We start from the raw sequence: 27,920 nt of genomic DNA on the forward strand, positions 1-27,920 counted from the left end.
AATACGACTTGGCTCTTCTCCTAAATGCTTTGTATTTAAACGTTGGCAACACTCCCACACATATCCGAAATAATCAAACATCAACAAAAAAAAAGTAATTTTAATGTAAATTAAATGTTTCTCGGACTTCAAAATGCCATTTTATTAAAATTCTTAGCAATTTTTTTCCTTTAATCATGCAGGAGAGCAAGAACAGTCTTTACTCTCTTTTGCTTTTTATTTGAATTAAACAGCTGTTCGATGCAGCAAATTTCTACTGGGAAAAAAACTCCAGTAGAAATTTGCAAACTCTGAATAACCAAACACTCAAAATTTTGCTCACTCTCATGCACTCTCCCGCTCTCTTCTGCTGGTAAATAAAGTGACTGAACGACTTCCAGTAACAATTTGTGCAAATTTGCACAAATTTTTGAGAATCTTTTAGTTTTGTCATTCCGATTGAATGATGGCACCACATGTTTTAATAAACGGCGAAAATAAGCTAATAAAGAATTTTACTCCATGCATACTAAACGACAAAATCCGCTTAATGGGTAAATAAAACACCTCTAATATATATATACTATTTTTTATTGTTGTCTAAATTCATTTTCTTGAATTTTAAATTTTTTGAGTGTTTGGACATATGACCGCTTTTGACATACGTATCACCATTACGCGCTCATAAAGGGTGGTGTTGTTAGGGTTGCCGTGACCCAAAAGAGTTTTTGCTAAATACGGTACTCTCTTTTTTCTTTTTTATATATATGTTAATTGAATTTAAATACTTTAAACTTCAACAGATTATGATCTTTATAAAAAAAACAGCCCGTTTTAAAAACATTCAATACCTGCGTTGTTTTATGTGCAACTAAAACGTTGGTCATCGCAGTTCAAGTTCAAGTACGTCTTTAAGTAAGTAGAAGTGGCAATACTGGTTTTTATTTTGTTTTCTATTTTTGTTGTAAACAAAAAACGAATTGAATTTAACTTTAATGTTTCCGCCAAAGCCGACTTAATCCAATAGAATGTCTGCCCTGGATCAGAGAAACGACATAATAATCGAATGTGTTCCCGATTTGGTCAGACAGTTGACGGGATTCGATGTAAGTTACCAACATATTTTTCCATCTCAAACGAATTCGTCATCGCCGTATTCACCCACAGGAAGATGACATCAATACCGAACACTGTATTCATTTTGCTTGGAATATCATAAGGAATCATAGAAATTTGAGCACGAACAGCCATGATGTGCGGCGCAAAATCGAAGGAATTCAAGAGAGATTCTGTGTTGATAATAGTCCAGAATATGCCGAATATTTGGGACGCTTATGCGATGAGGTTGTGAAGCATCCACTGTGTGTAGATCACTACGAAGTGGATGTGCACTGGTCATTGTTGGATTTTCTATTCGCTTTGGCTTATAATCCCACGGGAGCTTTAAAGAAGAACAAACATAAAATAGAAATCGCACCAGTTGTAAACGAAAATGTTGGTGTAAAAGATGCGGAAAAGGCATACTGGTTAAATGTCCTTAGGGAAGATTTTATTGCTATACCAAAGTATGAAGATAACGAGTCCGATTTGAGTGTGAGTATGATGATTGGAAATGCTGCTGTTATTTTATTTATATTTCTCTAAAGGATTGGACCGATAATGAGGATGATGATGAAAGCAGCGAAAATGCGACAGTAAATTGTACAAACAATGTTGAGGATCGCTCTATAGACGAGGGAAAATGTATAGTCTCTGTTCATCCTTCAGTATTAAGTGCACTCAAACCACCACAGAAGTCAGTGCCATACACTCTATTTGATACTAGCAAGCCAGAAAAAAGACTTTGTGAAACCATACAACATTCTTGGTGGAATACCGATAAGGACATACATCTCAATGCTGTGGTGGAAAGTGACCATATTATGGCTAATTTCTCACTAGACTATAGCCGATATCTTAGCGATACATCAAACAATCTAATACGATTCGAAGAGCCCAAGACTATAGCGGAGCAACACTTATTGCGTGAAATTCTTTGGATGTTCCAAAGACCTACCAACTGTGCCGTTTTTCAATTGGAAGGAGAACAGTTGAAAATCAGACCAAACGTGACCATACCCAGTTGTGGAGTGGTATAGTATTCCTTAGTTCTTCCATTATTCTCTCTAATATCAATTTAAAATTTTTTCAATTTAACAAAGAATGCCTTGCAAAGCTATTTGGAGGACCAATATATGCCCTATATAAAAATGATGAACGTCCTAAGGCAATTCCATAGAGCCATATATAGCTATGAGGATAGCTTACCTCCCCGCACATTGGAGTGTTATGCCGCCAATATTCATTTACATTTGAGCCCTGTATGGCATTCAATTCTGGAATTTGAAAGACGTTTAATTAATCCCAAAGATTTTGAGATAAATACCTTGATTACCATGCGCTCCTACTTGGATGAAGCATTACGCCAATTAGAGTCACTGTATGAAATTCATGAGAAAGTATTTTTGGATTGGCGTCAGCATCCGGCTCACATTACTAGTGCTTTTCTACTGGCAAGTTTGATGAACTCGTATCAAAAAGAAAGCAATGTGGCCAAAGGAAATTTGTTTATGTCGCTGCTCTTGGCCAGCATTAAGGTATTCTGCGAGATTATCGATACATGGTGGACAGATGGCAGGCTAGATGATTGGCAACAAGAATACATTGTGGAAAGGTAGGATTTTACATATGTACTGTTGAGATGTTTATTCTTTTGATATTTTATAGAGCCAACAATAATGATCAATCTGTATGTATGCGGGAATATCATAAAAATAAAAGCAGGGCTTTTTTTGTACCCACCCATGTAAGCCAGGTGATCGAAGAGAACAGCCTTTTTCAATTGATGCGCGAACATTCTCTAGAAGCTGGCCGAACCTTAAATCTTCTCTATGAAATTAATCGCATTGGTGATTTGCGTAAGGATTGTGCTGCAATGGGTGGCAAACTTTATAATGTGTTCATAGGAGATTTTCTGAAGCAAGTGGATATCTTACAAAACGAGGTCGCACAAGTCTCTGGTGGAGACTCCGATAATAGTGTGGTGGAAGTGGAGCCCAATGATAGTGGATTTTTCAACGACATAGCTGTTAAGGCGGGCAGTGAGAAAAACAATTCAAATTCCATTCTTAACTGCTTAACAACAAATGACAGCCATCTTTTGATGGCATTTGCCATGAATACCAGCGAAGAAGATCTATCCATTACTGATCAGGAAAAAGAAACTATCTCTCAGAAAACAACTGATGCTACTACCATTTATGAGTCATTACAGAAAAGGGATTGCAGCAAAAATTTGCCTTTGGAGGAATTATTGATAACATCATTGACACACATATTCAGAATGCGTATTGCCTTTGCAAATAGTTTTGTTCTCAAGCTGTATCGTGAGGAATTTATGATTTTGAAGCATTTGAGAAATATACGTAAAGTTATGTTACTGGAGGCCAGTGATGTCATGCATATATTCTACACCAAGTTATTCGCCCAGGTGAATTAGTGGAAATAATTTCCAACATTTATATAAATTTGTTTATTTTTACGTAAACTAGATTGAATCTGGCGAATCCTGGGCCAATCGTTCCTTACTAACCATGCATTTGGACGATATTATTTGCTCCAAATTTCCCGATATGTCTATGCTTTTCTGTGTGGAAGTAAATTCAGCTTACCGCTGCCAAACCACCAAAGTTGTGGAGGCCGTGGAAGAGCTAGTTCTTTCGTATAACTTTAGCCGTGAACTTGCCCACATCATCTCCACGGAGGATATTGAAGCCTACAACAAAGTGTTCTGTTTTCTGCTCAAAGTAAAATGGGGCATAACAACTCTGGAGAATTTGCGTTTTGCCCGTTCACATAAACGCCGCATACCATATGCCCAGTTTGAAATGATCGACTTGATAATGCGACGTTTGGAACAGTTGCGTTTTTGGATGATGTATGCCATACAAAGTGTACATTTCCATTTGATGACCCATGTATTGCAATCAATGGGCGAACAATTGGATGAGAAAATCGAAAATTGTGAGAATCTCAAAGAAATGGAAATGGTGCACAAATCATATTTGAGCACAGTGTGCGAGCATTGTTTTTTGGTGGATAGTGTAAACACCATTAAATTGGGAGTGGAACAGGTAAGTAAAAGCTGGACGGTAGATGTTTTAAAGTACTTAAAAAATTGGTATTTTTAGCTTTTAAGTTTAGTTTCTATACTACGTGCCGAATGGTTGAGTTGCGTTAAATACATTGAAACTAACAACCCTCTGGCCATATCGCTGGACGATAGTTCCGTTGACGATGAAGATATGGATAATGATTTCGTTACCAACTCCCAAATCGATGCCATGGAGTATACCTACATTTGTTGCCATCAATATTTGGCCAATATTTTGAATGATCAAGTATACTTGAAGAAAAATACTTTTTGTAAGTACCTTGTTTTTCTATATGAATGTCCAATGACAAAATTATATATAATATCTTTATTTTTAGTGTCTGGCTTAAGAGCGGCCTTCAATACCAGCTTGCCACATTAAGAGTAATTTTTAAGTGTTCATTTTTTTATACCGTCATTTTTGTTAAATAAAAAAACATTTCATTAATTTTGTTTAATTTAATAATAGCAATAGATGGCAACATATGATCTGTTTTTTTACTAGTCTGGCGGATTCGCCAGCTGATATACAAATAACATGACCTTTCCGCTAAATGCTTGTATTTAAACGTTGACCAACACTGACACTCGTCCACATTCCAGAACGTTTAAAAATTAAATAAATATGTTGCGTTCTTCCTCTTTAAGTAATTGCCATTTAGATTGTATGATGACACCATATGGTTCTTATTTTACACGCTTACCAACAATTGGATTGTTTTTTACAAGTCTAGCGGATTCAGTTTGTATTTTAACATTGGCAACACTAGGTTAGGTTTAAGTGGCAGTCTGCCATCAGACTCACTTAGACGTTTTCGTCCATTGTGACAGACACAGCAACAGAAGAAGGAAGATGCCTTCTAGTTTCCACCGTTGAACCATCCAGATCGCTTTAAAAAGCACGATAACTTGCAAATGTTCAAATCCGCTAAATCAGATAGGTTCTCAAAGAAATGAGAACCCAAAGTGGAACTCCTTCTGACTGCTAGTTCGGGACACACACACACACAGAAGGTGCTTTTCTAGTCTCTTCTTCTTCTTCGATGTCCTCACATACCCACAGATTCCAGTATCCCTGGAATTGCAAAATCACAACCGGCTATTATGGTAGCTTTGCTAAACGTCTTGGTGATCATAAGCGTAAAAAGGCCTCTGGGGAGTGGTCTAAGCACCCTCCATCACCCTGCAGATATCGAAAAATGATCTTGACTATTATTATACTCTCCACCATAGAATGGGGTTTATTAATTTCGTCATTCTGTTTGTAGCACCTCGAAATATGCGTTTGAGACCCCATAAAGTATACATATTCTTGATCGTCATGTCATTTTAAGTCGATCAAGCCAAGTCCGTCCGTTTGTCTGTCGAAAGCACGATAACTTTCGAAGGAGTAAAGCGAAACACTTGAAATTTGCACAAATACTTTTTATTAGTGTAGGTCGCTTGGGATTGTAAATGGGCAAAATCGGCCGATGTTTTGATATAGCTGCCATATAAACCAATCTTGGGTCTTGACTTCTTGAGCCTCTAGAGTACGCAAATCTCGTCCGATTTGATTGAAATATTGCACGTAGTGCAACAACTGTTTTTAAGTACGATTCAAATCGTTTCATAACCTGCCATATAAACCGATCTTGGGTCTTGACTTCTTGAGCCTCTAGAGGACGCAATTCTCGTCTTATTTGATTGAAATTTTGCACGTAGTGTTTTGGTATCACTTCCAACAACTGTGCTAAGCACGATTCAAATAGATTCATAATCTGGTATAGCTGTCATATAAACCGATCTTGGATCTTGACTTCTTGAGCTAATAGAGCGCGCAATTCTTATCCGATTTGGCTATAATTTTGCACATGGTGTTTTGGTATCACTTCCAACAACTGTGCTAAGTATGATTCAAATCGGTATATAAACTGGTATAGCTGCCATATCAACCGATCTGGGTTTTTGACTTCTTGTGGCCTCTAGAGGGCGTAATTCTTATCCGATTTAGCAGAAATTTTGTACAACGGCTTCTCTCATGACCTTCAACATACGTGTCTAATATGGTCTGAATCGATCAATAGCTTGATACAGCTCCCATATAAACCTATCTCCCGATTTTGCTTCTTGAGCCCCTACAAGGCACAATTCTTATCCGAATGAACTGAAATATTACACAATGACTTCTACAATGTTCAGCATTCATTTATGGTCCGAATCGGACTATAACTTGATATAGCTCCAATAGCATAACAGTTCTTATTCAATATTCCTTGTTTGCCTAAAAAGTGATACCGCGCATAGAACTCGACAAATGCGTTCCATGGTGAAGGGTACATAAGATTCGGCCCGGTCGAACTTAGCACGCTCTTACTTGTTTCTTCTAGGCCATCTTACACTATCTATGAAAATGTTAACAAAATTTTGTTCAGACTATGTATGACGATGGAGGCCACCGTGGCGCAGAGGTTAGCATGTCCGCCTAAAACGCCTGGGTTCGAATCCGGGCGAGACCATCCGAAAAACTTTTTCAGCGGTGGTTTTCCCCTCCTAATGCTGGCAACATTTGTGAGGTACTATGCCATGTCAAAACTTCCCTCCAAAGAGGTGTCGCACTTCGGCACGCCGTTCGGACTCGACTATAAAAGGGAGGCCCCTTATCATTGAGCTTAAACTTGAATCGAACTACACTCATTGATATGTGAGAAGTTTGCCCCTGTTCCTTAGTGGAATGTTCATGGGCAAAATACTCGTACTAATATATTGGGTTGCCCAAAAAGTAATTGCGGATTTTTCATATAGTCGGCGTTGACAAATTTTGTCACAGCTTGTGACTCTGTAATTGCATTCTTTCTTCTTTCAGTTATCAGCTGTTACTTTTAGCTTGCTTTAGAAAAAAAGTGTAAAAAAAAAATATATTTGATTAAAGTTCATTCTAAGTTTTATTAAAAATGTATTTACTTTCTTTTAAAAAATCCGCAATTACTTTTTGGGCAACCCAAATCACATGCGAAGAAAAAGAGGTTTATTTCTCTATGTTGATGTTTCTCTCTTCTTCTGCTAGGGGCATATTAAGGTCCAAATCATCGAATTGATTACCGCTGCCAGATCAATTTGAACTGAAACGTCAAAACATTAGTTAAGCATTGGCTCGTAGCAGTACATGTACCCCCCCGAGGTTGTTGACAGTCACTTGGTTGTCAATAGCAACCAATCAGCTATGAAGTGTTCATAAGCAATGAACTCCATAAAAGGTAATACAAGGATAAATAAGGCTAACAATGAAATTAATAAACAAAAATCCCGGATTGTTATTTCAGAAGTGCCCTATAGACCAAGTTTGGTTTTACAGATGCTGATGGTTGGTAATGTCTACTTATCAATTGCATGGAATGTAATTTATGGTATTTATATCATCTATGTGGTAAGTGACCATAGCAAAATATTTCTTAAAAAAATTCAACATTATATTTCTTCCAGCTCTCTGATCTTTATGACTTACATGGCATTTGTGTAATAATCGCCTACTTAGTAGGCTCCTTGGTGGAATTCTATAGATTACGTATGGGCTATAAGGGCAATTTACAAGGAAGGGTAATTACTTGCAATTCACTATTGCTCATTTTCAATTTCAATGCCATACTGCCTTCATTTTAGCCCGGAGATTTGTGTACCTTCTTGATATTGTCCCCCTTGGTCCAATTGCCTATACTGATATTTTTGTTACTTTCGGCTAAGGAATTCAACTCAATAATTTTATTTATAACCGTAGGCTCTTTGATCATAATGGCTTTGGAGTTTATATTTGGTTTGGCCATATTATGGCCTAAATCTGATCGATTTGTTATAGTGAAAAAATAACTTTTACATTTTTATTATAATTATTATTAAGACTAAAAACTACAAACACAAATGTTTAATTTATAACAATTAAATGGCTTTGATTTCGAGACTATGACATATAACTTTTGTTCTACACTTTGCAATTGTTATCTAAATTATGCTTCTTTAACAAGTCGTCTATGCGATTAAGATGCCAACGCATGGTAGGTAAATATGTGGTTAGGACTTTAATGTTTTCGTCGTGTTGGGGGCCTTGACCGATTAGCTGAGATCTTGTGGGTACCCAGCTGTAGATGATCTGAAAGGAGAAAAGAAAAACAAAATATTATTATTGCCCTACTGTGTGTTTGTTTGTTATTGGGTTTCTCCCCAATTCCACTCACTTTAATGGTACTTTGTACTATGAACCCATGATAAGGTTTTAGCGTTTTCTCATAGGCATCTTGTAGATGTTTCTTTACCACTTCGGTATTTTGAGCATCATTGTAGATATTTTCAAAGAACGTGCACACCAGTTGCAATCCTCGTTTCAGCCATAGCAAAGCATCAGCGGCCATATTGTCTACATCTATGTTGAGAATTATTATATCGTCCAGATATTTGAATTTGTTGCAGTCCCTGCCATAAACCTTGCGGATTTTCTAAAACAATAAAGGGTTTGGCGTAAATAACTTTTACAGTTTAAATAGCAAAGACAACTTAAAGACATTCAAAAGCGCGATAAGTTCGGTCGGGCTGAATCTTGTATACCCTCCACCAAGAGTCGCTTTCGACAAGTTTTTTGATAAATAAAGAGATCGAATTATATAGAAGTCATATCAAGTAATAGGCGATAGGGATCGTTTTTGATGTTGCAGCCATAAAATTCCTTTCCAAGAGTCGCATTCGACGAATTATATTGAAGTCATATCAAGAAATAGACGATAGGGATCGTTCCTGATGTGGTAGCCACAAATTTCTTTGTAGAGATTTTCGTCAAGCTTCTACACAGGACTGACTGATCGCCGCGGAAATGTGATGGCAAATGGTTTTTTTAAATTTGTTGGCATTGTTAGTTGAGTAATTGCCCTCTCCAGATGCTCAGGAATATACAAAACACTACGAGCAAACATTTGGGTTTAGGTGCTGTACAAGCAATCTACTGTTGTCGTTGACGGAGAACTTAAGGAGCAACTTCAATGGAAAAAAGTTCTGCACTTTGGTATCACTAGATATTACACAATCCCATAGCAGCCGATTGTACGTACTGGATTGACCCCATGAAATGCTCCATCGACAACCGCTGCCTCCTCAGTGTACAAGACACTGATACAACAACTAGATATTACACAGAAAAAATAAAAATCGTTTTCAATCACGAAATTAATTGATCTAATTATGGGCACCGTAGCGCAGAGGTTAGCATGTCCGTCTATGACGCTGAACGCCTGGGTTCGAATCCTGGCAGGTACATCAGAAAAATTTTCAGCGGTGGTTATTCCCTCCAAATGCTGGCGACATTTGTGAGGTACTTTGCCATGTAAAAACTTCTCCCCAAGAGCTGTCGCTCAGCGGCCCGCCGTTCGGACTCGGCTATAAAAAGGAGGTCCCCCATCATTGAACTTGGAATCGAATCGGACAGCACTCATTGATTTGTGAGAAGTTTGCCCTAGTTTCTTAATGGTATGTTCATGGGCAAATTTGCATAATTAATTTTTTAACTGAAACTGTTTTAATCACGGAAATGATTATATCAATCACAGTTTTTGAAAAAAGTGATTGAAAAAATTTTCTATTAAAAAATTACATATTCAATTAAAAAAATGATTGAAAACTGAAATTTCTAGTTAATTTATTAATTGAACCAATTAAAAAAATAATTGAAGTTTTTGAAATCGAAGAACTCCACGCATAACTCAAGGGCAAAGCAAAAAAATTGGTAACCTAGACCGTTATTGTTTAATTACTAAAGATAAAAGTTTCAATCACATTTTTTAATTAAAATTTTTTTGTTTCAATTAAAGAAATAATTGAATCAATTATTTTTTTAATTGAAAATGACAAAAATTTCAGTTACGATCGTAATTGAAAAATGTTCATATTAAATTAAAAAAAATTATTAAGTCAATTAATTTTTTTTAATAAACATTTCAAAAAAATTCAATCATGATCGTAATTAAAAAAAAATCCAGATTCAATTAAAATATGATTGATTTAATTAATTTTTTTATTGAAAACATTTTTATTTTAGATGAAATTTTTTAATTGAAAAAATGTTCGTGATATTTTTGTCTGTGTAGTAGAGCATCCTTGCAAGTTAATGTATTCATATCTGTTTAATAGACATCAATTTATTAAAGGAGAGGGAATCATCCATACGAAAATGAAAGAGTGGCTTGCCACAACAATCCATTTTTTTTTGGAACTAAATATTTATACCACGACATTTACTGTGTACTTATTTGCTGGCGACATTAACTTTCTGTTTTTCGAAGAGAAAAATTTTTATTATGCTCATGAAGGTACTATGAATTATGCGTTGTCACTGGCTTCTGGCTGGGCAAGATCTTGTAGACTCACATTTAATCTTTTAAAGACAAGAACTTTGAATTGTATTTCTATTGGCAAATGCGAATTTTGCAAATTTTCTCACATTAGATTGGGGAACAGGGACAAACTTCTTACATATCGATGAGTGCGGCCTGATTCAAGTTTAAGCTCAGTGATAAGGGTCCCCATTTTTATGGCCGAGTTCGAACGGCGTGGCTGCCATTAGGGGAAGGAGGGGATTAGGAGGAGATAACCACCGCTGAAAATTTTTATATGATATTCCCGCCAGTATTTGAACCCAGGCGCTCATTGATTGTGATTGTTGACAGGCCTTATGGCTTCACATTGCATGAAAAGAAATAAAAAAGTAAATAAAAAATAAATACTTACAGCTATGTTGCCGGCCATGTCATTAATAACAGGAGAAAAGAGTGATCCGAAGGTTCCTATGAATATAAAAACAGAATAAGTTAGTTAACAGGAATATTTTTGAAAACAAAATAATGAAATAATCTATGAATTAAAACTTGTTATAAAGTCGGGCATTTTTGTCGGTTTCATTCATCAACTTAGTTTGGAACGTTCTGGCAAAAAGTAAATGGTAAACAAGTAAGAGCGTGCTAAGTTCGGCCGGTCCGAATCTAATATACCCTCCACCATGAATGGCATTTGTCGAGTTCTATGCGCGGTATCTCTTATTAGGCAATTGCATTGTAGAAGTCATAATGTAATATTTCAGTTCATTCGGATAAGAATTGCGTTGTAGAGGCTCAAGAAGCAAAATCGGGAGATAAGTTTATATGGGAGCTGTATCAAGCTATTGATCGATTCCGACCATATTAGACACGTATGTTGAAAGTCATGAGAAAAGCCGTTGTACAAAATTTCTGCCAAATCGTGTGAGAATTGCGCCCTCTAGAGGCTAAAGAAGTCAAAATCCCAGATCGGTTTATATGGCAGCTATATCAGGTTCAATACCGATTATCGCCTTACTTAGCACAGTTATTAGAAGTCATAACAAAACTCCTCATGCAAAATTTCGTCCAAATCGGATGAGAATTGTGCGCTCTATTGGCTCACGAAGTCAAGATCCAAGATCGGTTTATATGACAGCAATACTAGATTACGAACCGATTTGAATCATACTTAACACAGTTGGAAGTGATACCAAAACACTACGTGCAAAATTTCAATCAAATCGGACGAGAATTGCGTCCTCCAGAGGCTCAAGAAGACAAGACACAAGATCGGTTTAAATGACATCTATACCAGATTACGAACCGATTTGAATCATAATTAACATACTTGTTGGAAGTGCTACCAAAACACTACGTGCAAAATTTCAATAATATCGGATAAGAATTGCGCCTTCTAGAGGCTCAAGAAGTCAAGACCCAAGATTGGTTTAAATAACATCTATACCAGATTACGAACCGATTTGAATCATAATTAACATACTTGTTGGAAGTGCTACCAAAACACTACGTGCAAAATTGCAATAATATCGGATAAGAATTGCTCCTTCTAGAGGCTCAAGAAGTCAAGACCCAAGATCGGTTTATATGGCAGCTATTTCAACACATGAACCGATTTAAACCATACTTAGCGTAGTTGTTGGAAGTAATACCAAAACACCACGTGCAAAATTTCAATAAAATCGGATGAGAATTGCGCCCTCTACAGGCTCAAGAAGTCAAGGCCCAAGATCGGTTTATATGGCAGCTATATCAAAACATGGACCGATTTAAATCATACTTAGCGCAGTTGTTGGAAGTGTTACCAAAACACTACGTGCAAAATTTCAATATAATCGGATAAGAATTGCGCCCTCTAGAGGCCCAAGAAGTCAAGACCCAAGATCGGTTTATATGGCAGCTATACCAAAACATGGACCGATTTGGCCCATTTACAATACCAACCGACCGACACCAATAAAAAGTATTCGTGCAAAATTTCAAGCGGCTAGCTTTACTCCTTCGAAAGTTAGCGTGCTTTCGACAGACAGACGGACGGACGGACAGGCGGACGGACATGGCTAGATCGACTTAAAATGACATGGCGATCAAGAATATATATACTTTATGGGGTCTTAGACGCATATTTTGAGGTGTTACAAACAGAATGACGAAATTAGTATACCCCCATCTTATGGTGGAGGGTATAACAAGTATACAAAATAGAAATGGATTTTTCTATAACAAATTTGGACGCTGGCAACGCAACTGAAGTGAGGTTGCCATCCGACTCATAATACACAACGCGACCATAGACATTTTTCTTAATACAAGGCGGGGATGTTTGAACGACTACTTTTTTGAACATTTCTAATCATTTACAAAGTTTTTTTTTATCTTTTTGTAAAAATTGAAAAAAGAATGAACATGGGAAAGTTCTATTGGGTTGCCCAAAAAGTAATTGCGGATTTTTCATATAGTCGGCGTTGACAAATTTTTTCACAGCTTGTGACTCTGTAAATGCATTCTTTCTTCTGTCAGTTATCAGCTGTTACTTTTAGCTTGCTTTAGAAAAAAAGTGTAAAAAAAGTATATTTGATTTATATTTTATTAAAAATGCATTTACTTTCTTTTAAAAAATCCGCAATTACTTTTTGGGCAAACCAATATTTCATATAATTTTTAGATTTATGAATCATACTAGGCGAAAATAGAGTAAGTCAGAAATCAACACTTAAGCAAGAAATACAATAGATAAGTGGCAGACATTTCCATTAGTCATCGAAGGTTAATTTTGATGTAACGCTTTATCAACTTCAACATAAAGTGTACGTCAATATTATCATTAATCGCATACTATGAAATGAGCGATAATATAAAAACGACCCTACTCAATTTTTGTTTTTTTTAGAGGGGAAGGAAAAAAACTTGAGTTAGGTTTCTTTATGAAATCGTTATAAATCTATTATTTGTAAATGTATTCACTTGAAATTTGGGGGGCAAGGTGCATCTGACATTTATCATCAAGAATAACGAAACAACGCAGTTAAAAAAAATGATTTAGGCACTTAACAAAAGAGGACAATATTAAACAAGTAAAAAGGTTTTAAACTCGGCCAGGCCGCACTTTGTATAACCACCACCTCGGGTATATATGTAAACCCCCTTTCGTCACAATCCGGTGAAAATTTGATAACTTATACACCCAAATTCGGCACGGACATTGAGTGGTCCAATAAATATAAGTCACTGTTGAATTTTGTATTTCAAATTTCAACAACATCGGATAATAAATAAAGCTTTTATGAGCTTCAAACCCTTAACCGGCATATCGGCCTATATGACAGCTATATTTAAATACAGTCCGGTCTTTACCATATTTGGGTCAGATGGCGGGTGGCCTAAAACTACTCACTGTTTCAAATTTCAGCCAAATCGTATAAAAAATAAAGCTTTTATGGGCTTCAGACCCTTTATCGGGAGATCGGTCTATATGGCGGCTATATCTAAATATAGTCAGATCCAAACCATATTTGGGACGGATATCGAAGACCTAAAACCTACCACTGTTTCAAATTTCAGCGAAAAAGGGTAATAAGTAGAGCTTTAATGGGCTTCAGAACCTTTATCTAGAGTGCGGTCTATATGGCAGCTATATCTAAATATAGTCCGTTCTGAACCATATTTAGGTTCTATTTTGGGAGGCGTAAAACGACTCACTGTTTCCAATTTCAGCGAATTCGGTTAAAAAATAAAGCTTCAGACCCTTTATCAGGAGATTGGTCTATATGTCAGCTATATTCAAGTATAGCCCGATTTGAACCATATTCAGGTCCTATGTTGGGAGGCGTAAAACTGCTCACTGTTTAAAATTTCAACGAAATCGGGTGATACATAAAGCTTTTATGGGCTTCAGACCCTTTATAGTCAGATCGGTCTATATGACAGCTATGTCTAAATATATTCCGATCTGAACCATATTTAAGTCCTATGTTAGGAGGCGTAAAACTGTTCTTGAACGAGCCAAATCGGACCATATTTGGATATAGCTGCTATATAGACCGATCTCCCGACAAAGGGTCTGAAGCCCATTAAAGCTTTATTTGTTAACCGATTTCACTGAAATTTGAAACATTGAGTAGTTTTACGCCTCCCAACATAGAAACTAAATATGGTTCAAATCGGACTATATTTAGATATAGCTGTCATACAGAACGATCTCCTGGTATATGGTCTGAAGCCCACAAAAGCTTGACAGTTGTTATACATGCTGAATATTGTGATTGTTAATCGGCCACTTGTGACTTTTAATTGCATAATAAAAATAAATAAATAACAACTAAAATGTCAAACAAACAAATATACTCGACAAGTAAAATTCTAGTGCGAGTCTTGGGGAAAAAAGTTACTGGTCTCCAAATGCCAAGCAAAATGGTTAGGTTTTCATTCGCATAGACAGTCACTCAATTTTTCGTTCAAACGCCTCTAAGCCATCTCGAAATCAATTGTTTTTTTGAGTAAAATACGAATGGTCTGGGTAATATATATTCTTTATATGGCATGTGTATTGCAAGGTGTTGCAAAAATAATTTTTTAATTTGCCATCATAGTGTAGGTTTTCTATATAAAAACATAATACATTATAAAGACAGATACTATGTTTTAACAATCTGTTCGATTCTAAACATTTTCAAATAAATTGGGTTGCCCAAAAAGTAATTGCGGATTTTTTAAAAGAAAGTAAACGCATTTTTAATAAAACTTAGAATGAACTTTAATCAAATATATTTTTTTTTACACTTTTTTTCTAAAGCAAGCTAAAAGTAACAGCTGATAACTGACAGAAGAAAGAATGCATTTACAGAGTCACAAGCTGTGAAAAAATTTGTCAACGCCGACTATATGAAAAATCCGCAATTACTTTTGGGGCAACCCAATATTTATAGTTATATTTCAATATGTACATAGATATGTATGTATGTACATAATTTATTCTTGTCATACTGTTTTGGGTTTGCGCTTGTTAAATTTTTATATTTTTTCAACAATTGCGTCTAAGCTTTCGTTGTTTTCTTCTAATCTCTTTTTTGAGAATTTTACTGCAGATTGATTTCAAAAGTGGCTTAAATCGAAAATAACCAAATAATTGAAAAAAATAAATGTTAACTTATTTCAAAAAATCACCTTAACAAAACCAGAAATCGGTCGTAAATTAAACAACAAGAGAGATAGAAAATTTAAAAAGAAAAATCGAAACAAATTGCAAAAATAGCTTCTATGATTTTTAACTGCAAATGCAAATCTGCCCATGAACATTCCATTAAGAAACTGGGGTAAATTGGAACTGGTTTTTAACTAGTCTCGGTATTTTTGATCCTTGTTTAGCCAAACGCTTCAAAGCTGAGTCATACGGTAACACATACTTATAGACATAATCGAGAGATCACCTTAACATTATTCAACCTAAATGTGAGTTGTTTTTTTTTTTTTTCATTATTAACTACCAATTGTCTGTTGTTTTTTATTTTCAAAGATTTTAGAAGACTTAGGTAATCTGATGACAGTGTTCTAATGAAATGGTCATTAAATTAATTCATAATACTTACTTATAACGTCAACTACCTCATTGGCAGCAGCTAGAAATGTTTCCGTCTCAACTTTCTCATCTATGGCGGGAGGAAAGCCTTTCAAGGTGTTGAATTGTATGCGAGCCATTTGACTTTTTTCCATAAAGTCCCCCAAAAAAAAAAACAACTTTTGACGCTGGTGATGAAGGGTGAACTTGTTATGCGTGTATTGCAAGCAAAAGCTAGACTATTATTACTCACTAACGCCTGAGTAGAATATTCATCAGAACATACCATACTATGGTCTAATATCTATTTTCTTTGCTATTGGCAAGTGCCAAAAATCAATATTTTCGACTCAGCGGAGTTGGTAGCACGACGATACCGCTAACGTGTTTATCTTATCATGTTTGTTGTCCCGACATTGATAATGAAGAGTTTGGCCTTTCTGATTGTATTAAACCAAATGTGTACAAAAGTTACAAAAGAGAACGCCGCCGCAGTTTGTTGATGAGGTGTCTGTCTGTCTGTTGATCGTCGTATGTAAATACAATAACAGCGAGAGGACAAATGGTCAGTGTTTCTGTTTCGGTTTCATTACTATTTGACTCTTTGTATTATTAATATTATTGTTGTTATCTGCTGAGTAAAAGTATAAACGGCAGCAAGTAATCATGGTGTTGTTGTTGGCCTTTTGTTGGCTTCTCTGAAGTATTGTACGCGAATGAATGAGTTTTTGTTTCTGTATGGGTGCGTGGTGCTGTTTATTTTGTTTCGAGCAAAACATTCAGGTTTGGCTGAATGGAGAAGAAAATAGGTTTTTATTTTTGTTTTGCTTGTTTCGAAATGGGGTCGTGTAATGTAATGTGTAATTTTCTCAGCCACTAGAAACGAAACATTTTCGCCGTATGATCTCATGCATTCAGTTTGGTGGTGGTGGTGGTAGACTCCAAATTTAAATGAATAATTTTTTGATATGTCCCCGGGAGCTCATGACAAAGATGTGGCAGTCTTTCTTAAGTCTATTTTGAAATTTTCTTATATCAAATTGGAAGACTGGTTGTTGTTGGTGTTTTTGGAACTCGAACCACTCTGCAACCACACTATTAATGTTGGTACGAATTTCAATGATTTTGAGAGAATACTTTGTGGCAACTAGTGACAGTTTGTCCTCAGCAAAGTCAACATCAAAATCATTATTGTCAATAGCTGCCACCTCAGAGGCAGTGTCAGCCAACCATGGGTGATGAGCCAGAATTATGGCCGAATTTGGAGAGAAATAAAAAGAATCATTTTCTTTTTGCTCTCTATAGCAGTCCAGAAATCCATTGGCTGCAGTCTTCTTTAGTTGAGTAAAACGAGGTTTTGCCACATTGCTTTTCTGCTGCACAATTCTGTGGGGCAAATGTTCAGTCATTGTGTTGATGATAAAGACATTGTTGATGTAATCAAAGTTGGTGCCCATTACACCCTCCAGATCGTGACCCAAATCAAATATATGGCCTATTTCGTGACATACCGCCCCCAAACTGGAAGCATAAACGCCACCCCTTGTCTTACGGTAGTTGCTTTCATCCGGCTCTTTGGTTAAATCAAGTTTTCGTTTATCTTCAAAGCATTGCAGTGTTTCGTCAAATTTGCAGGGCCATGCATAAAAGTAGGTGCAGCTGAACAAAGCCAAACCTCCAGCACCACAGGCAGCATGACCTTGAATGTGTTTGCGTATATTTTCGTAGGAGAAGTCTTGTGTCTGCACCACCTCATCGGCCAAATATCGACTACAATTTATGAATGCAACAAATTTTAGTTGGCTATCCTCTTGGCCCCATTTAGATAACAAAATCTCCTTTGCGAAATGTGACCACAGATCATGTTCGGACTTTTGCCATATTTCCTCCTTGCGTAGTGAGGATACAAACACTTGACACTGGTCTTTGAAGCAGAAGCATAGACGTCCATAAGAACGTTCGTTCAACTTTTCTGCATAAACAGATTGGATTAATAGCAAATTCAAGTCAATAATTTGCCGGTATAGCTCCACTCTATCATCATTACTATTTTCATCTTGAGCAATTATTAGCAGGGGTTGCAGGGCATAATTGCAACACTTTGGTTTATATTCAAATTGCAATTCCAGCAAAGCATTACAATATTTTATTTTTATATCTATTGTTCTTTTTTCCACGCCCAGGTCTAACAAGAACTTAAATTTTCCACTACTCGAATCGCTTGATGCTAATTGTGGTGTGTTTTCGATGTCTAATGAAACGTTTTCGGGCTCCCCGCACTTCTGACCTTCAACTATACCTTTTAAGAGGAGAAAGCGATGTGGAATAATTTCATTTTCTTTTAAATTTAATAGTTTTATAGCATGTAAACAACTGGACGACATCGTATTCGATTGATTTGTTTGTTTTTTCTGTTGGACATTCACATTCACGTGCTGCATCGATTACAGAGGTAGTAATCGGAAAATGTTATCATCTCCAATAAAACTATTGTGAATTGCAGAGATGGGTAGCCAACGAAGTTGAAAGCTGTTTGAGGGACATTTTGTTATTGTGCTTTTATAATAGGTGTAAATTAAATTTGGTGTAATTTATTATAGTACTGTATACGGGAAAAGGGTTCCTAAAGCAAGTCTGTTTGCTACAATAAAAAAGTTAATATAGTTGTTAAATTTATAAATAGAATTTGCAAAACAAGCATGATCATACAAGTCAGATACAATTTATTAAGACTAATGCACAAAATTCTATAAATAATTGTTTTTTTTTTTTTTTGTCACTCACAATAGAAGATTTCTACGGGTGGGCACACTTATTTGTGACAAATATATCATGGCAATTTTGACGACAAATGTTCTTCATCAGCCTGCACTGGTAATTTATTCAGAACTTCGTTGGATAGATGTAATTTTCGTACAAATTTCATTGCATTGCACCAAGGCGGATTTAAAAAGGTGGTCTCACACGAACAGCTGTTAACAGCCGGCCAGGTTTAACGGTATTAAGATGTCATTCTTTTTGTTGTTATCTTCTTTCTCTCATATTCTCTGCTCATGTACGCAAACGTATACACACACGCACACATGGCAAAACGTTGATCAGCTTGATGACAAGATGGCGGATTGCACCATATGTGGTTGTTGTGCAAATGAGACCATCTTGTTTCGCCATGGCACTGCACTATATGTAGTACTAAAATAAAAGATTGCTATTGTTAAATATATTAGTAAGCGATTATTTGCTTTTATTTTCAAAAACCTTCATTCATTTATAAAAAGCTTCACAAATAAAATTATTGCATGATATCATTTGCTGTTTTTCATTTAGTCCCATTCAGTGCAAATCAGATGTTCTGGATAGAATTTTAGTTGCATTGGTAAGTTATCGATAACATGGCATAACAGATGATTAGAAAAGTTTAGATGTGATTTGCACTATTGCTGTGTATTATTTTTGTACTATATAGCACAATGCAATTAAATTTTTATAAAAATGGAATCTATCCAGGACAACAAAGTTCTAAATATTGGATTTTTTAGTCACGAATATTCGACCTCGGCTTTGCGACCTTTTTACGCAAAAAATCGACTAATCGATTAGTTGAAATTCGATTTTTAGATCTCTAGTATCTGACACGTCAATTTTATCAATATAAAAAACACACTCCACATAAAGTTCCGAAAATATTAAGAATTTTTTATAATAAAATATCTTTGACGAATTAAATTACCCTCAAAAAAGTCCAAAAAAAGGGGGAAGGTATTAAGTTCACTTGTCGGATAATTAATACAGTGCATACGTGTCGGGAAAACTAAGCAAAAAACGAGTCTAACTTTAAAGAGGAAGCAAAATGTCACAATCTACAGTGCCCTGTTACACCATTATAAATTCCCCCGATTTGGAGGTGCCCAATGAAATGCAATTGAAGCAGGATTTGGAGAAGGGTGATACCAATGTCAAAATTGATACTTTGAAGAAAGTTATTCAGTTGTTGTTGAATGGCGAGCGTTTGTCTGGCCTGATAATGACCATCATACGTTTTGTGTTGCCCGTCCAAAATCACACTATCAAGAAGCTGCTTCTTATCTTTTGGGAAATTGTACCCAAAACTTCACCGGATGGTAAATTGCTACAGGAAATGATTTTGGTGTGCGATGCTTATAGAAAGGTGGGTAAATGGGTAACTTTGAAAGTTATTGGACTTTTTAAATATTGCAATTAGTGTGATGCCTGCAGAAGAATCATGTCATCATTTGCATACACACATACATATATATAAAACGACGTCTATATTTTTGGAAGACTATTCTTTTCAATGAAAATGCGTTTTCCAACAGATTTAGCAAAAAGTTATTGCATTTATATATTAATTCCGGCTCATTTTGTTTCTGGGTGCTTTGATTCCAATACCTTTTGGAACCTTTAAGTGGCCCAAAGTCCGCATTCTTGGAATAGTATAGCTGCGTAGTCAAAATAGTTTTGGCTTTGCATTTTTTTCTTATGTTTTTAAGTTTTTACCGTTTTTGTCACCTTTCTCTTTTCAGGATTTGCAACACCCAAATGAATTTTTGAGAGGCTCGACTTTGCGTTTTTTGTGTAAACTTAAGGAACCTGAACTGTTGGAGCCGCTTATGCCTTCAATTCGTGCTTGTCTGGAGCATCGCCATTCATATGTGAGACGTAATGCTGTCCTTGCCATTTTCACCATTTACAAGAACTTTGACTGGCTTGTACCGGATGGCCCGGAATTAATTGCCAATTTCTTGGATACCCAGCAGGACATGTCCTGTAAACGTAATGCTTTCCTTATGCTCTTACATGCTGATCAGGAGAGAGCACTCAATTATTTGGCTTCGTGCATCGATCAAGTGAATAACTTTGGAGATATTTTGCAACTGGTCATTGTGGAACTGATTTACAAGGTCTGCCATGCCAACCCCGCCGAACGTTCACGTTTTATACGTTGCATTTATAATTTACTGAATTCTTCATCAAATGCTGTTCGCTATGAAGCAGCCGGAACATTGATTACTTTGTCCTCAGCTCCCACAGCTATTAAGGCTGCTGCTGGATGCTATATTGAGTTGATTGTCAAGGAGAGCGATAACAACGTCAAATTGATTGTTTTGGATCGTTTGATTGCCATGAAGGATAATGACAATATGGAAAAGGTTATGCAGGATTTGGTCATGGATATCTTGCGTGTATTGGCTGCTCCCGATATTGAAGTAAGGCGCAAGACTTTGGCATTGGCTATGGATTTGGTTTCATCACGCAATATTAACGAAATGGTCTTGGTGTTGAAGAAGGAAGTTTCAAAAACGCACAACGTTGAGCATGAAGATACTGGAAAATATCGCCAGCTTTTAGTGCGTACTTTGCACTCTTGCTCAATTAAATTCCCTGATGTGGCCGCCAGTGTAATTCCCGTATTAGTGGAATTCCTATCTGATACCAATGAATTGGCCGCCGCTGATGTCTTGATTTTTATAAGGGAGGCTATACAGAAGTTCCCATCGCTGAGAGGCTTGATAATTGGCCATTTGATAGAAGCTTTTCCACAAATCAAGTCTTCGAAAATCCATCGTGCTGCCGTGTGGATATTGGGTGAATACGTTGATGATAAGGGGCAGATCTTGGAGGTTATCGATGTCATTACTCAAACTTTGGGTGAAATTCCTATGGTTGAAGCTGAACAACGGCGTTTGGCTGGAGATCAGACGGAGGAAGAGATGTCGTCAGCAAATGCAACACCAGCTGCACAAACAACTTCCAACTCGAAAGTCACTTCTGATGGTACTTATGCCACACAAAGTGCTTTCAGTGTAGCACCGTGAGTTTCCTTTTTGGGGAGACAAGTTATAGGTTTTGTTACTATAAAAGATAATTTCTGTTTTTTTAAGAGTTGCTAAGAAGGAGAAACGTCCTCCATTGCGTCAATATCTCATGGATGGAGATTTCTTTATTGGTGCTGCCTTATCAGCCACCTTGACTAAATTGGTTTTACGTTATGCCGATTTGGAAGCTGAAGTGGTATGTTTTGTCTTGTGTTTTCAATATACATATAATTACCCATGACTTTTTTTATATTTTTTAGCGTTCCCAAAATCGTTTGTCTACTCGAGTTATGCTTATCATGAGTTCGATTTTACATTTGGGCAAATCTGGATTCCCAACTAAACCCATTACCAATGATGACACCGATCGCATCTTTATTTGTCTGCGCACTTTAAGCGAACGCACCGAAGAGGCCGTGGAAGTATTTAAACGCTATTGCCGCGAGGCTTTGGGTAAAATGTTGGATGCTCAATCGGAAGAGGATCAGCGTGTGCTTAAGGAGAAACAAAAAGCTGCTGCTAAAGTGCAGCCTGATGATCCCGTACTATTCTCTCAACTTTCGAATGGTCGTGAAAACCAATTGGGTGAAAATGTCTTCGAATCAAGTTTAAATCAGGCCTTAGCTGGCACCAAATCCACCAATATGAGTGATATTACATCACCCAATAATAAACTAAATAAGGTGACACAATTGACAGGTTTCTCGGATCCCGTTTATGCTGAGGCCTATGTCAATGTCAATCAATATGATATTGTGTTGGATGTCTTGATTGTTAACCAAACAAGTGAGTAAAAGAGGGAGAAACACAGAGAGAGAGAGAGAGAGAGTTATAAAAATCCTAAAACTAATTATGTTTTTCTTTTTTTTTGTTTAGATGATACTTTGCAAAACTGCACCTTGGAATTGGCCACCTTGGGTGACTTAAAATTGGTAGAACGTCCGCATCCCGTTGTTTTGGCTCCTCATGATTTCTGCAATATTAAGGCTAATGTCAAGGTTTCTTCAACTGAAAATGGCATTATTTTTGGTAACATTGGTAAGATTTGGTCTCTAGCATTACAGTACTACATGTAATTCGATGACATATTTGCCTTTTACATCCAGTATACGATACATCGATTAACACAAATGTTGTGGTACTCAACACCATTCACATTGACATTATGGATTATATTATCCCAGCAACATGCACCGACACTGAATTCAGACAAATGTGGCAAGATTTTGAATGGGAAAACAAGGTTTGTGGTACTATTTCTTCCAATCGTAGAATTAATGAAAATTGTGTAATTTTTTTATTGTAGGTTACCGTCAATACCACATTTACCGATTTACATGAATATCTCAAACATTTGCTTAAGAGCACAAATATGAAGTGTTTAACACCTGAAAAGGCATTATCCGGACAGTGTGGTTTTATGGCTGCCAACATATACGCCAAGTAAGTACAATTTGTTTGACAAATAATATTTGATTTTGCATGTTTAAAGTTCGTGGAGGTCATTACTGACAGCACTTTAAAAGGGGTAATACTTACTTCTTTGCCTTTCTTAAAGATTAAAACTAGTTTATCATTGGAAAGGAAACAGTGTGCTGTGGCAGTGGGTGTGTCTAGAGTCGTATGGTGGAAAGTCGAGGAGGATGGGCTGGGCCTTTAACAAAATAAATCTTACCCCAGATGGAATTGAGGGGCTATAGGCGGTGGATGGTCTCTGAGGCTGAAGACAGAGTTGTATAATCTATGTCATCTTCAGGATGTGGAATAGACAAATACATAGTTGTTAAATAGTGCCGGAGATATCATCCTACGTTGAGAGAACGTTGTTGTTAGCACATATTTGGATGTGGAGGTAGCTATCCTCGTCAAGCTCCAATAGCAGAGGAAGCTCGTTCCGGTCCATAGGTCCGATCGCCGCAGGAACATGATGGCCATTGGTTATTTAAAGAGGCCAATAATTAGGCTTGTCATATGGAGTAGCATAAAAACTCAGTTTTTAAGCAAGAACAGATGACGTGCGGCCTTTCACTGAGACTCCACACTCGATACAGCTGATTGTCACTGACTACATTAGCAGCTATTCCTACGGATCATTGCTCTATATGCAACCTGTGGACGCGCGCGGTAACTCTTAGCCGAGTTTCCCATGATAGCAATAACGATGGTACTCGGTATTTTCAATCCTGAGTGATCTCATCAAAGATTCAGTAGCCCATAACGATCGTCATTATCTATCGACGGTAGGGATATTGAGCAATAAGTTGTGTTAGGTTAGGTTGAAAAGAGGGTGCGAATATAAATCCGCTCAATGTTACTATGGACATACAGCTGAGCCAGTTCTCGGCTGGTTGTGCGCTCTTAATACTAAAAGTAACCTCGAATAAGAATATCTAAGTTACGAATTCCGTGCTACTTACAAAATCCTTAATTGTTTTCAATGCCACTTCCCTAAGTTGGTTTATATCTGGTACTGTGTCCCCACCTAAGTACCGGTATCTGTTAGCCGCGAATGCCGGGCAATGACAGTAAATGCTCCAACACACACATATCAATGAGTGCAGTCCGATTTAAGTTTTAAGCTCAATGATAAGCGGAGTCCGAACGGCGTGCCGCATTGCGACACCTCTTTGGAGAAAAGTTTTACATGGCATAGTACCCCACAAATGTTGCCAGCATTAGGAGGGGAAAACCACCGCTGAAAATTTTTTCTGATGGTCTCGCCAGGATTCGAACGTAGGCGTTCAGCTTCATAGGCGGACATGCTAACCTCTGCGCTACGGTGGCCTCCAAACCTCCATACCTGGTCCCGTTATAATACTTAAAGCTATACTGACCTCTTTCTTACATCCTTTCAGTAATAGCCCGACTTCTCACAATCAGGATTTCCCGGTATGATTTTCGCCGTCTTAACGACCGTTTCGCTGTCCCACAGTGTTACGTTCTTCGACCGCTCCCCCTAAATCGGACTGCGTCGACCCGAAGGCCTTCGGGTTAAACGAGTTTATTGCAGTCCTCTGACTTTCACTGCCAAATCGTCTGTTCTTTCATTCCTCCATAATCCGCCATGAACCGGCACCCAAACGAAGTGGATTGTGCCATTCTCAGAGAAGGCGTTAATCTCCTTCTTACACTCCAAAACTGTTTGTGACCTTACCGTCCTGGTTGTTATTGCTCCCATGGTCAGTTTACTATCCGTAAAGATGTTCACACTCGACTTCCTCGCTTGGACACCGCACCACCTCACGCATTCCGTGATCTCCCGAATCTCTGCCTTCAGGATTGTATTATGGTCAGGCAGTCGAAAACAGATCTCAGTCCTTGGGTTCTGAATGTAGATCACCAGGCCCACACTGTCCACTAGCTTTGATCCATCTGTATAGCATGATATACCATATGCCAATACCAGAGTTCCGTCAATCTATGACTGTGCCTCTGGTAGCAGTCTCTCGCACTCGACCTCAAGTGTCATCTCAGGTATCCGATCGGACCCCTATCGTCGCCTCGATTATACCACGACGGTATGACCTGTTCCTATCCTCTATCTATTCTCCCATCGCTTAAGGTCCCATAGCCGCAGTGGCTGCCTCATACTTAATCTTTATAATATTGAGCAATAAGATGCTGAAGGGAATGACAATACAATGTGATTCCCATTGGTCATAACTTATATTTGAAGTTTCGAATGAACCATTCAAGTGCTTGGGTTTCCCTTAGTAGGAGCTAAGTGTTACTTGGTTGGAAATTTCGTTTTTTTTTCTCGAACAGAAGGTATGTGGAATCGACTTCTGGTAAACTTCAATAAACACATATCTTTATTTCCTCTCACCGACTCGTGACAAGTTTTCAATTAAATCAATCATTTTAATCCAGCTATTTAAAAATTAAGATCCGGGAGGGACCATTTGCAAACTTCCCACATATCAATGAGTGTTGTCCGATTCAAGATTTTTACAAATACAAATTTAGCCTATGAACATTCCACTAAAGAACAGGGACAAACTTTTCACATATCAATGAGTGCAGTCCGATTCAAGGTTAAGGTCAATGATGAGGGGCCTCCTTTTTATAGCCGAGTAGTAGTACCTCACAAATGTTGCCAGCATTAGGAGGGGAAAACCACCGCTGAAAAATTTTTCTGATGGTCTCGCCAGGATTCGATCCCAGCCGTTCTGCGTCATAGGCGGACATGCTAACCTCTGAGTTACGGTGGCTTCAAGATTTTTACCTCCTTTTTATAGCCGAGTAAGAACGGCGTGTCGTAGTGCGACACTTCTTTGGGAGCAGTCTTAAGGTCCATATGGATACCAGATTATTTTGGACAATGTAATAATTTAGGGAAGTGTGAACATGAGTTTTTTATGTTGCCGTTTAAACTTATCTTCTAAATAAATAGAAAAATAAACTTTTTAAACCAGTATTATTTTTTATTTCCTATTAAATCTTCCTAATATTAAAAAAAACCTATTTTCTTTGCAGATCAATTTTCGGAGAAAATGCTTTGGCCAATTTAAGTATTGAGAAACCAGTGGATGATCCTGATTCCAAAGTGACTGGTCACATTAGAATACGTGCAAAGAGTCAGGTGCGTATATTTTACTGGTTTTCCATTTGATTCTCTTTTTATTGAAAATGGTTTTTATTTTCTTTCAGGGCATGGCCTTGAGTTTGGGTGATAAAATCAGCTCATCTCAAAAACTGTGTGTGCAAGCTTCATAAAATAATAATCAAGTTCATTCCAAAAAAATATGATTTTTTTCTTCTCTTTTGTGCATTAATTTTAAGTATTTTACTCGTTCAAGATTTATATGTTATTGCAACCATGTAAAAGAAACTACGTATATTAGAAAACACATACATTTACATCAAAAATAATAATATTAATAAAGTAATTAAAGCTATACAAAAACCTATTCATGGTGGAAATCTTTTCCATGGAGGTTTTATGATTTTCATAAAGCAACTCAGAATCTAAAAATGTAAACGATATAGAATTAAACGATAGCCTTTTTTGGTTTTTTCATTTTTATTTCCACTTTCATTCCTGCCCAGTTTCTGTTAGTGGAAATTCCTTGCAGTCAAAAGTTGTATTCACTAAATTTTAACGCTGCCTTTAGTATCTTACAATAGCCATTGTCACACGCACAAGAGTCACAAAGTCCAATCTTGTGCAGTGGTCAGCAGCTGCAATAAGTACTCTTTTACAAGATTGTGGCTCCAATAACATAATAATTTGTTTAAATCTGAAATGAGAATGAAATAAGAGTTATATATAAATCATATTACATCAGTTTTAAATGGATTAGACTACAAGCAAACTCATTCAAATTAACATGCGACTGACGATAATTAATATAGTTTGCGGTCCAACGTTTCAGTCTTGGCTTGAGGAACGCGCCCTCTATCGAGCAAAGAGGGTGAGAAATAGAAGAGTTGGTTTTACCGCGATTTACGGGATCATATATGACAAAAGTTAAAGACACAAAATTTTTGATTTGCTTGCGATAATTCGTTTTTTTCTTTTATTCCACAATCGGTCGCAAATAATCAAAGCAAAATACGAAAAACTGTTCGAAGAAATGCCCGAATCAAAACAGAAAAACCCGAAATTTTTCCAACTCTCAATAGAGAAACAAATTTAGCAATTGAGTCCAAAGCAATGCACAGTGAGACAGAATCGAAAAAAGAGTATCTCTTTGTTGTTGTCGTTGTTGTTCAAGTTCTTATAGGCGAGCAAACTCGTTCTGGTCTATACCACCGATCGCCGCGGGAACATAATGGCCATTGATAAGTTAAAGGCGCCAATAACTCGCCTTATCGTATCGAGCATCATAGGCGCTCAGTATTTAAACAAGAGCCGGTGCCACTAGGCCTCTCGATGAGACTCTCCACCCGATACTGCTGATTTTCCGCGACTGCTGCAGCTACTCACGCTACTACATTCTACCATCCGCAACCTGTGGATGCGCCCGGTAGCCACCAGCTAAGCCTTTCGTGATAACGAAGAACACCACAAAGATTGGAACTAAGAG

The 27,920-nt window shown here is 37.1% G+C and overlaps 5 protein-coding genes across 5 annotated transcripts; 3 read left to right on the forward strand and 2 right to left on the reverse strand.

Moving 5' to 3' along the window:
• Nucleotides 1-1,002: 1,002 nt before the first annotated feature.
• On the forward strand, nucleotides 1,003-4,619 carry LOC106082018 (gamma-tubulin complex component 5). The gene is made up of 8 exons (XM_013244319.2): nucleotides 1,003-1,085; nucleotides 1,147-1,572; nucleotides 1,626-2,111; nucleotides 2,181-2,692; nucleotides 2,746-3,508; nucleotides 3,570-4,151; nucleotides 4,209-4,443; nucleotides 4,510-4,619. Exons 1-8 carry the CDS (start codon nucleotides 1,008-1,010, stop codon nucleotides 4,551-4,553), a joined length of 3,126 nt encoding a protein of 1,041 aa, XP_013099773.2. The 5' UTR covers nucleotides 1,003-1,007; the 3' UTR covers nucleotides 4,554-4,619.
• A 2,669-nt stretch (nucleotides 4,620-7,288) lies between these two features.
• LOC106082022 (transmembrane protein 17A) lies at nucleotides 7,289-8,058 on the forward strand. The gene is made up of 3 exons (XM_059366505.1): nucleotides 7,289-7,577; nucleotides 7,634-7,747; nucleotides 7,811-8,058. Exons 1-3 carry the CDS (start codon nucleotides 7,392-7,394, stop codon nucleotides 8,012-8,014), a joined length of 504 nt encoding a protein of 167 aa, XP_059222488.1. The 5' UTR covers nucleotides 7,289-7,391; the 3' UTR covers nucleotides 8,015-8,058.
• LOC106082020 (glycolipid transfer protein) lies at nucleotides 8,012-16,393 on the reverse strand. Its single transcript, XM_013244322.2, has 5 exons — nucleotides 16,308-16,393; nucleotides 16,086-16,242; nucleotides 10,916-10,971; nucleotides 8,380-8,637; nucleotides 8,012-8,294 (listed from the first exon to the last, which is right to left on the reverse strand). Exons 1-5 carry the CDS (start codon nucleotides 16,341-16,343, stop codon nucleotides 8,127-8,129), a joined length of 675 nt encoding a protein of 224 aa, XP_013099776.2. The 5' UTR covers nucleotides 16,344-16,393; the 3' UTR covers nucleotides 8,012-8,126.
• A 608-nt stretch (nucleotides 16,394-17,001) lies between these two features.
• LOC106082019 (uncharacterized) lies at nucleotides 17,002-18,480 on the reverse strand. The gene has a single exon (XM_013244320.2). It carries the CDS (start codon nucleotides 18,436-18,438, stop codon nucleotides 17,002-17,004), a length of 1,437 nt encoding a protein of 478 aa, XP_013099774.2. The 5' UTR covers nucleotides 18,439-18,480.
• Nucleotides 18,481-19,680: 1,200 nt separating this feature from the next.
• On the forward strand, nucleotides 19,681-26,801 carry LOC106082027 (coatomer subunit beta). The gene is made up of 9 exons (XM_013244334.2): nucleotides 19,681-20,222; nucleotides 20,599-21,887; nucleotides 21,958-22,087; nucleotides 22,152-22,677; nucleotides 22,768-22,929; nucleotides 22,998-23,134; nucleotides 23,198-23,334; nucleotides 26,368-26,473; nucleotides 26,542-26,801. The coding sequence occupies exons 1-9, from the start codon at nucleotides 19,905-19,907 to the stop codon at nucleotides 26,605-26,607; spliced, it is 2,871 nt and encodes a 956-aa protein (XP_013099788.2). The 5' UTR covers nucleotides 19,681-19,904; the 3' UTR covers nucleotides 26,608-26,801.
• Nucleotides 26,802-27,920: the final 1,119 nt, after the last annotated feature.

The sequence above is a fragment of the Stomoxys calcitrans genome, chromosome 4 (assembly GCF_963082655.1).
Source record: "Stomoxys calcitrans chromosome 4, idStoCalc2.1, whole genome shotgun sequence".
Taxonomy (NCBI): domain Eukaryota; kingdom Metazoa; phylum Arthropoda; class Insecta; order Diptera; family Muscidae; genus Stomoxys; species Stomoxys calcitrans.

Coding starts and splice junctions, on each gene's coding strand:
- LOC106082018 (XM_013244319.2), top strand. CDS start 1,008: ATGTCTGCCCTGGATCAGAGAAACGACATAATAATCGAATGTGTTCCC. Junction 1,573..1,625: donor ATAACGAGTCCGATTTGAGT/GTGAGTATGATG, acceptor ATTTCTCTAAAG/GATTGGACCGATAATGAGGA. Junction 3,509..3,569: donor ACACCAAGTTATTCGCCCAG/GTGAATTAGTGG, acceptor TACGTAAACTAG/ATTGAATCTGGCGAATCCTG.
- LOC106082022 (XM_059366505.1), top strand. CDS start 7,392: ATGAACTCCATAAAAGGTAATACAAGGATAAATAAGGCTAACAATGAA. Junction 7,578..7,633: donor GTATTTATATCATCTATGTG/GTAAGTGACCAT, acceptor TATTTCTTCCAG/CTCTCTGATCTTTATGACTT. Junction 7,748..7,810: donor AGGGCAATTTACAAGGAAGG/GTAATTACTTGC, acceptor CCTTCATTTTAG/CCCGGAGATTTGTGTACCTT.
- LOC106082020 (XM_013244322.2), bottom strand. CDS start 16,343: ATGGTATGTTCTGATGAATATTCTACTCAGGCGTTA. Junction 16,243..16,307: donor AATATTCTACTCAGGCGTTA/GTGAGTAATAAT, acceptor CTTCATCACCAG/CGTCAAAAGTTGTTTTTTTT. Junction 8,295..8,379: donor TAGTACAAAGTACCATTAAA/GTGAGTGGAATT, acceptor TTCTCCTTTCAG/ATCATCTACAGCTGGGTACC.
- LOC106082019 (XM_013244320.2), bottom strand. CDS start 18,438: ATGTCGTCCAGTTGTTTACATGCTATAAAACTATTAAATTTAAAAGAA.
- LOC106082027 (XM_013244334.2), top strand. CDS start 19,905: ATGTCACAATCTACAGTGCCCTGTTACACCATTATAAATTCCCCCGAT. Junction 22,678..22,767: donor CTTGATTGTTAACCAAACAA/GTGAGTAAAAGA, acceptor TTTTTTGTTTAG/ATGATACTTTGCAAAACTGC. Junction 23,335..26,367: donor GCTGCCAACATATACGCCAA/GTAAGTACAATT, acceptor TTTTCTTTGCAG/ATCAATTTTCGGAGAAAATG.